Genomic DNA, 8213 nt, shown 5'->3' on the forward strand with positions numbered 1-8213 from the left:
ATATATATCCAGATATATTGCTCAAGGCCCGATCGCAAAGGCTGCTGTAATTGCACTCACTCTCCCGATCGATTGGGAATTGAGAATCGAGAAGACTGGAAAACTGAGAAATGAGTCTGCGACACTGAGCATTAAGTATTGAGTATTGAGTATTGAGTAGTGGGTATTGAGGAGTGAGTACTGAGTACTAAGTAACTGAGTAACTGAGTAACTGAGTCGAAACGATCGTGCGTGAGCGGCGGACGAGCGGACGAACGGACGGCGGACGGACGTCGATCGCTGACGGCTTACAAATTTTCGAGCGGCGCTGCAGCGGCAGTCATTTAGCCAGCAGCCGTCGAGCAGGAGAGACCGTTCGCAGTTAACCGATTGTGTTAGCCAAGTTAGCTTAGCCAGTTAGTTAGTCAGACAGGCAGTTCGTTAGCCAAGTGGCAGCGACTAAAGTTAGTGAAGTGTTTAAAGGCGCGAGTGCGTTTTACCGGACCAATGCAAGATTTTACCATAAACGGTACGCCTCGGGACTTACACCCCTCTCCCCTCTTTTGTGGATCTTCCTCTTACTGATGCAGACCCCTCTTCTCCCCTCTCTTTCTCTCCGCAGCAGTCAGTGCACAGAGCCAAAGCAGCAGCGGTAGCAGCAGCGGTAGCGGTAGCAGAAGGCCACACAGCAGCGGCACGAGCGGTACAAGTTGCCTCAACTGCCAGGCGCTGCTGATCGTCGTGATCCTGGCCGCCGTGATGCCACTGCCACATGCTCGTCATCTCCGCGATCAGATGGCTCTGGATTACGCCTACGATGAGGATAGATCATCATCATCATCCTCTTCCTCTTCCTCTTCCTCCGCCGGAGCAGATGTCCTGCCCGCGTTCAATGTGAATCCCTATCGCGGATTGGTGGAGAGCTTCGGCGAGGGCAGCTACGACAGCGATCTCAGCCTGAGCGAGAGCAGCTACGAGGAGATCGCCCAGGCGGCCATCCGAGCGGCGCGGCGGGAGATGCGCCGCCAGCGGACGCGGCACGCCCGCAGCCACAACCTGCGCCTCTTCGCCGGCGGCCGGTCGGAGATTCCCGAGTGGGAGAATCCCTGCGGCGGCACCTACACTCCCGACGAGAGCCTCGCCGACAGCAGCTCCAGCCAGGGAAGGGTCATCAAGCGAAAGGTGAGCAGGAGATTCCAACTGACTACTAAACATATATAGAGTGAAGAGGGGTTTCAAAGGGTTTGCAGTCCTTCTTACTTTAAATAGAACTAAAGGGGGAACAGATCTAACTAACTTAAATAATGACTACTTCAAAGCACGCAAACTACCTTTAACTGCAAAAAAATATTTACATAAAATAAAAGGTGTAAGGTCAGTTTTTCTATTGATTTTTTTTTTTCTAATATTAGTTTTTACTTTTGCATAAATACACTTCTCTTTTTTAATAGTAATTTATACTGCATTTATTTTTGTTTGATAGCTCTTTGTTTTGCAAAAATATTCTTCTACTCATTAAATATCGAATTTTGAAGATGACTATAAAAGGTTCCTTTTAACTAACTTGCAACTTGCTTAACTCTTAATATCCCTTTAAATGCTTGATTTTGTTTTGAGCAGCTTTAGCTACTTAACTTAAACCCCCGAAAACCCCTTGCTCTAATTCCCTTTGTGGGTGGCTCTTACGACTGCGATGGCCATTTGCCCAGTTAATTGAACCCGAAATATTCAAGTCACAGAGGAGAGCAAAGGCATTTTGTCACTCAGCTGGGAAGCATTACTCATCAGAGCCCCTTCTCTTTCTGCTTTTGCCCCCTTGCAGCACCTCGAAAACTTGCGGAACATCACGATGAGCGAGTACCAAGACATCACCCATCGGGCGACGCTGGAGTATGGAAACCACCAGCACTTCCAGCGCGAGTACAAGTTCCTGCCGAACATGACGAAGCCGACGAGCGCGGTAAGTTGCAACCACACTTAACACAGTGTTTACAGTATTCAGTTGCAAGTTGAGTGTGTTGGCAGCCAGAGCGGCGGACCTGCTCCGCCCAGGGCACCGCAGACCAGTTTCCCCTCATTTGCATTGCCCTTCCCAGCCAAACGAAAACAGAAAACAGCAAAAAAACTAAAGAACACCATTATCCCATATCTGAATTGCAGGTGAAGCTGAAGACCTGGTACCGCCACATGCAGACCTTCGTGGGCAGCTTCTCGTATCTGGGACGGGCACAGTACAAATTCCGCAAGGATCAGCAGAAGAGCCTCAACGAGGCCGTCACCAAGGAGCTGCACGATCTGCTGGTCAGTGCGCGCTACATGCTCTGCGAGATCGAGTCGACCATCAATGCCTCCTATCCGAATAGCAACGGTGCCAAATTGAGTCGCGTCAGCCGGCAGGCGATGGAGGAGCGTCTGAATTTCCACACGCCCGCCAACGGATCCTCGGAGGCGGACCAGCGCGACCTGAAGGTGAGCAAGGAGCTGTACTTCCAGTATTTGGACAACATTTGGAAGACGCTGCACCGAGCACTCCGTCGGCCAAGCAAGAGGAACAGCGGCGAACGGCGGCACTCGGCGAATTCGGCGGGAAAACACGGAGCTCGCAGCTCGGAAATGCTCGACTTGGGATCCTCCTCGAACGGAGTGGGAGCGAGTCTGAGTTCCGGCTCCGATTCCGGTTCGGCGGAGTCTTAAGTGGCAGGTGCCAAGTCAGCGAAGAAAAGCCCTTCCAGTATTACAGCTTTCCAGCTAACCAGCTTCCAAGCCAAATAGAGGAAAACCCGACCGACGAATTAACAAAAAAAAAAAACGAGGCGGCGGGATTAACGAAGAATTTTTGTCGAATGCCATTTAGACACGTATTTTTAGTATTTATTTATTTATTTATTGATTTATTGATTGATTGAGTATTGAGTATTAGAGCGAATACCATTCCAGTTTGCCAATCCACTCCATTTTCCACGCTTCCATCTCGACTATTTATTTCCCATCTAGAATATGGCTATATTTTGTTTCTCTATGTGTAGTAATTTATTTATTTATTTATATACATATATATATACATATATACAAATATCAATGCTGTATTTATAACTATTTATTTGTGAACGGCGAGAAAAGCTTGCCAAGAAAAAATGAAAAACACCCAACAACAAAAAACCAGCCACAAACAAAAAAATGCTTAAATCTACTGTGATTTATTTTAAGTACTTTTTTTGAATAGTTCTTAGTGAATGTGAAGGAACACGATTGTAAATGAAAACGAAGCGAAGTATTGTACAGACATTCTTGTGCTTAGTTGTAAGTTTGTGCAGAATAAACATAGAAAAGACAAACGGAAGTGTAATATTCATTTGCGGGTAAATAAAAAAAGGAACAGGACTCCCCTTGTTCTTTTTGCTGGGGTCGACTTGTACTTCCGATAAATAACAGCTTATCGGGTTATTATTCACATTTTCTTCTCATTTATGACTTAATAACCTCTTCACTAAATGACGTTGTTTACTCGATAAACGTTGACAAAAACAAAGACGGATTCTTTATGTCAAAATGCAAATACCCTTTGTCTGATTAGAACATTTAAACATACTTAAAAAAATCCTTATAGTAAAGAAACAATAGTCCCATAAAATAATCTTGAATAGTTAGAGATAACGTAAATATACTAATATGGTTCGGTTTCGTAATAAAAATTTTAGCTGTCACTTTTCTAGTCTTTACAAATCATAAAAAGTATAACACCAAAGACATCTGCATGTAAATTGTTTGATTTAATAAAAACAATTCATATTTGTTGTGCATTAGGAAAGCCTTGGACTTTTTGCTGCCCTTTGAGGAATGTGTTAAATTAAATTGCCTTTTTCCCCTTGGCATTATCAAAATGATAGCCAATTCGATCGGTTCTAATTCCGTTGTGTGAGAGCTCGCGCCACTTCCGATCGGAAGCTGCTTATCGGGCAATTACTGGCCGTATCTGCTCCTTTATGGGCCAATAAGTCCGCCACTCGTGACACTCGTCCGCTTGCCCGATTTAGTCCGCTTAACCCAAATAGACGCCTGTTTTTTCGAGTGGCGCCCCTCGAGAACTGCAAAAGTGGTAGGATCGATGGGTTTCCGTTAGCACTCGAAGAAGAAATCGGCACGTCCGCTGTCCGCATTCCTTATCGAGGGCTAGCATCTTATCGGTTTATTCATTCCCCAGGCATTCGATGAATGCAGCTTGCGTTCGCCTTTTCTCAAATAACTCACTTAGCCACCGATTTGCCAATCGGCAATTGGCGGCTAGTCATAGTCATAATGTCTGGTTGGCTAGCCGGCGCACTGCCGTTGCCGTAGGTCGTACTGCAGTCGCACGCCGTTGGGTTTTCCCTCGTTCCGCTTGCAAAGTCAGCGAAGTCAGCGAATTACTCATACGACGCGTGGCTCAAGCAATGCGCGCCCTCTAGCGTTAGGTATAGTTACTCATACAGCACAGGTTCGGTTTCCCAGCAGCGAGCTATTGTCCATCTGCATTTAGTTTACAGAAGTAGGCAACACTTTTCAGCTGCCCATAAAAGCATGCTACGAAAAGCTTTTATTTTAAACAAAAGGATATTTAATATAAAAAATCAAATTTTACCGCTTAAAAAGAACCCAATAAAAGTGAAATATACTGATTATTATTACTAAATCCACTTAACAAAAATCTTACATTAATGTTAAAGCATTTTAAAAACAAAACTATGCTTATAAAATAAACCAGCTTAATCGCATTTAGCTTATTATCCAGAATAGAAGTTTTTATTCTAAGCTTACAACTAGTCCTTTCTACATTCTCATTAATAGCGCCACCTAGAAATACAAATTTCCCTTTATTGCCTTGAATACAGGCTTTTTATAGCAAACCAAATTCAATTCGCTCGTTCAACCAGTTTGAATTTCGTTGATTGAACGTCTAGCTTAACGCTTTCTCATGGAGTTCCCCAATTTGTTCTCCCGACTAAAAAGGATTGTCTATGTGGGTGAAGTGAGCGTGAGTGTGTGTTATTTTTTTGTCACCGCAGGAGTTACGGAAGCATTTCGTTTCGCTTGTAAGCCTGGCTTATAAGGCTCTTGAGAAAAGGGGACCAAATCAACCGCATTGATGCGATGACAACGAATTTTCATGGCGGCCATCGAAGCGCAAAGTGTTCGCAAATCGCCCATTAATAATTTGAATTAACTTTTGTTGCCTGGCCAAACACTCTGAAGAGCGAGCGAGATGGAGATAGCGAACCGCACTCACACTCTGGCACGCGAATACAGGGACACACGAACACACACACACAGAGGACGCATTAAATTCAATTAACAAGACATTGTAAATATTGTCACACCTTTCACAAAAGTCAACACGAGGCCAACACTCGAAACTTGTCGTTGTTGCCACTTTATTCTTTGTGCATGCTGTGTTGCCGCTGTTTGCATATGGATAGAGCGCCCAAAAAGGGGCGGGGCTGTGGGCGGTCTACACAACGGCAAAAAAATGGGTAACAAGGGAATAAAAATAATATTAAGGAAGAAAAAATAACAAAGAAGCCATCCCTGGATGATTGAAATAACAGCAGTGTATCCCAAAAATAAACTCCGAGATTTTGTCGTTCGCTGGTTGAGATGTCTATTAAAAACACTCTCAGCGCTTTCCGCATTTCTAATGAGCCTAAAAAGAGGTAAACACAATCATAAATAATTGTAAAGGGAAATCAAAAAGGGATGGAATCTCGGAAAATCAAATAAAAATGCTGGCCAAAGTTTTAAAATACCCAAAAGTACCAAAAGATTCAATTAAAGTAATATGAAATATCATTATAGAATCTATAATTCCTGTTCGGAGTTTTGATTTCTATTCTCAAAATTGGTTGACATTTTGATCATAATTTTTGGGGACACTTTATTTTTATCTCTGCAGCGCAAATAAATGCAAAGTAAATATAATGATGAATAAATAAATGTAAACTTTCGAATTAATATACAAAAACCTTTATGAAAAATTCATTATTAAACAAGTTTGCCGGTGGCAAACCAAAATTAAAAAGCATGATATGCAAACGAGGCAAGCGCAGTGATACTTTTCTCTCACTGCACGACGTCTGGTAAGCAGCCAGGTAATGGATCAATTCCCGCCCCGCCAACTTGCCAATTTTTGATTCGAGCTAAGGTTAGAGGTCACACGGCTGCGACTACGACTACGACTACGGGATATTACATACGTGAGCTGCTCCCAGACTTTTTTTCGCTCCTCCGTGCGACTGTGTGCGTAATTGCGTCTATTTGATATGTTTAGCTTGTCTGCCACTGCTGCTGGTGCTCCTGCCACCCATTTTATCCTCGAATCCCGTACGAGGATGGAGGGAATGAAGTCTATTTATGCTCGAAAGTGTGAAAGTGGATTAGCGCCTCGAGCGGAGAAAGTGTGGTTGCATTCCGTCGGCGACTAAACGCGAATTCGAATCCCCAGCGAAAGGAGCAGAGATGCGGAGATACAGATACTGAGATACTGGAGATACTGGGGATACTGGGGATTCCAGGACGGGATCGGGGATGCTTGACCTACATCGCTGGGAGGGGCAGACAAGCAGCCCTGCCATCTAATCCCCGCCAGCTCCCCGAGCTCCTCGAGCTCCTCGATTCCGCCACCCTTGTAATTACGGAACGCCTGGCGACCGACTGGGGGCCACTGGCGCCATTAACCCTAACGAGGCGGCGTCATTTTAATGAATATCGGGTTAATGAATATTTTATAGAAAAATGTGCAATGTTCGCAAGGCCGCAGATACGAGTACCTGGCTGGTTGGCTGGTTGGCTGGCTGCCTGCTTACTTGCTTGCTTACTTGCCTGCTTACTTGCTTGCTTACTTGGTTGGTTGGTTGGTCAACATCGAAGAGGATAGCTTTGCTTTTTTGTTTGCTTTCGTTGTTTTGTCTTTGTTTTCTTTTTTTTGCGAACTTTACTTTGTGGCCCTCTGGCATCCCCATTCTTCTTCTCCTATTTTTTTTTTTTATCCCACTCAATAAAAATTGCAGCGCATAGCAAAAGGGTCACGTACTTTAATTTTGCTTACTCCGTGAATGAGTGCAATTGAAATGAATAGAAATGTGCAGCCGGTCGGTTCCTCGAAATGGGAAAGCCGTCGCCGAACCTCCAATCTAGAAAACCCCCTCGTCCCCCCCGAAACCCCCCAATCCCCCGAATCCCCAGCAAGCGAACCCAAAAACCCTTGACCCGGCTACGTGTGAGCTTTTGGACAAATTGAGCGTGGGCGACCAACTGGCGATACTTGAGATTTTTAGCCGAGTGCCATCGAAAAGGGTTTTCCTGTGCATTTGCATTCTGGCTGGCAGCTCGATATTAAATCCATCAGCAGTCGATTTCTAGGTGACAGGACATGCGAAGTCCTGCAGCTGAAGGACGAATTTGAATAAAATTTTAGGTAATTAAGCTGGCAAGTGGCTAAAGCTTTTACTGCTTCACCTTGTTCAATATTCTCCCATTAAGTTTGATTCAATTTTAGGGTTTTCCTTTTTTTTTTTTGCTTTGAACTTAAACTTGAATTCTGTTCATTAATTTTTATAACTGGCGAGTTAATTGCTAAACCCCTTCTTGTTTATTGAATGCGGATCAGCTGTCGAGCATTGTTGTATGGGAGTGCCTTTGTTCCACCACTTAGTGTTTTCCACTAAATATGAGATGGCTCCACGGATATAAATTGAGCGCAATCGGCTTATTAACTGAACAATAGTCACCCCCTTCGCCTTGGCCGAGAGTGGATTGCGTGGCTGGTGGATTCTGCTGAACGGGACATTCGGCGATGGACTTAAGGCAATTAGGCATCAATTTTCATTGCCGTTTTGCCCATTTTGGGTGCCGCACTGTTTTCGGCAATTAGCCAAGTCCAGGTCAATAATAACTGAGAGCCAGGGGATTGTACTCACCCCCCTGCCCTCTCCCTTCCCCCTTCCCCTTTTGTCCTAATTCCGAATCTGGGGGTTTTAAGTTTGGCCATTGATTTGCTGCCAGGGATTTCGACCAACGCACCAACGGGGAATCGAAGTTTAGGCCCACGGCAGGTGTCTGGTCATGCGGGCTTTGTTTGCCTGTTAGTTTTGCCAGTAGGCAACATGAAAAGGACGAAGGAAAAGGGAATCCAGCGAAAAACTGCGAGAAAAGAGCTGGCAAACATTTGCCTAAGCTCGCGAAAGTCAAAGGGAAAGGTGCGT

General features: G+C 44.6%; 1 protein-coding gene across 1 annotated transcript; it reads left to right on the forward strand.

Moving 5' to 3' along the window:
- The first annotated feature begins 342 nt into the window (after positions 1-342).
- LOC108088586 lies at positions 343-3314 on the forward strand. The gene is made up of 4 exons (XM_017186436.2): positions 343-508; positions 602-1161; positions 1802-1939; positions 2140-3314. The coding sequence occupies exons 1-4, from the start codon at positions 487-489 to the stop codon at positions 2671-2673; spliced, it is 1254 nt and encodes a 417-aa protein (XP_017041925.1). The 5' UTR covers positions 343-486; the 3' UTR covers positions 2674-3314.
- The last annotated feature ends 4899 nt before the right edge of the window (positions 3315-8213 follow it).

Source organism: Drosophila ficusphila, unplaced genomic scaffold (assembly GCF_018152265.1).
Source record: "Drosophila ficusphila isolate 14025-0441.05 unplaced genomic scaffold, ASM1815226v1 contig_198, whole genome shotgun sequence".
Classification (NCBI taxonomy): Eukaryota; Metazoa; Arthropoda; class Insecta; order Diptera; family Drosophilidae; genus Drosophila; species Drosophila ficusphila.

What these genes read in the sequence shown, in the direction of transcription:
- LOC108088586 (XM_017186436.2), top strand. Translation starts at nt 487, where the DNA reads ATGCAAGATTTTACCATAAACG. An exon ending in GAAGGGTCATCAAGCGAAAG is followed by an intron (nt 1,162 to 1,801) that starts GTGAGCAGGAGA and finishes GCCCCCTTGCAG; the next exon opens with CACCTCGAAAACTTGCGGAA. An exon ending in TGACGAAGCCGACGAGCGCG is followed by an intron (nt 1,940 to 2,139) that starts GTAAGTTGCAAC and finishes TCTGAATTGCAG; the next exon opens with GTGAAGCTGAAGACCTGGTA.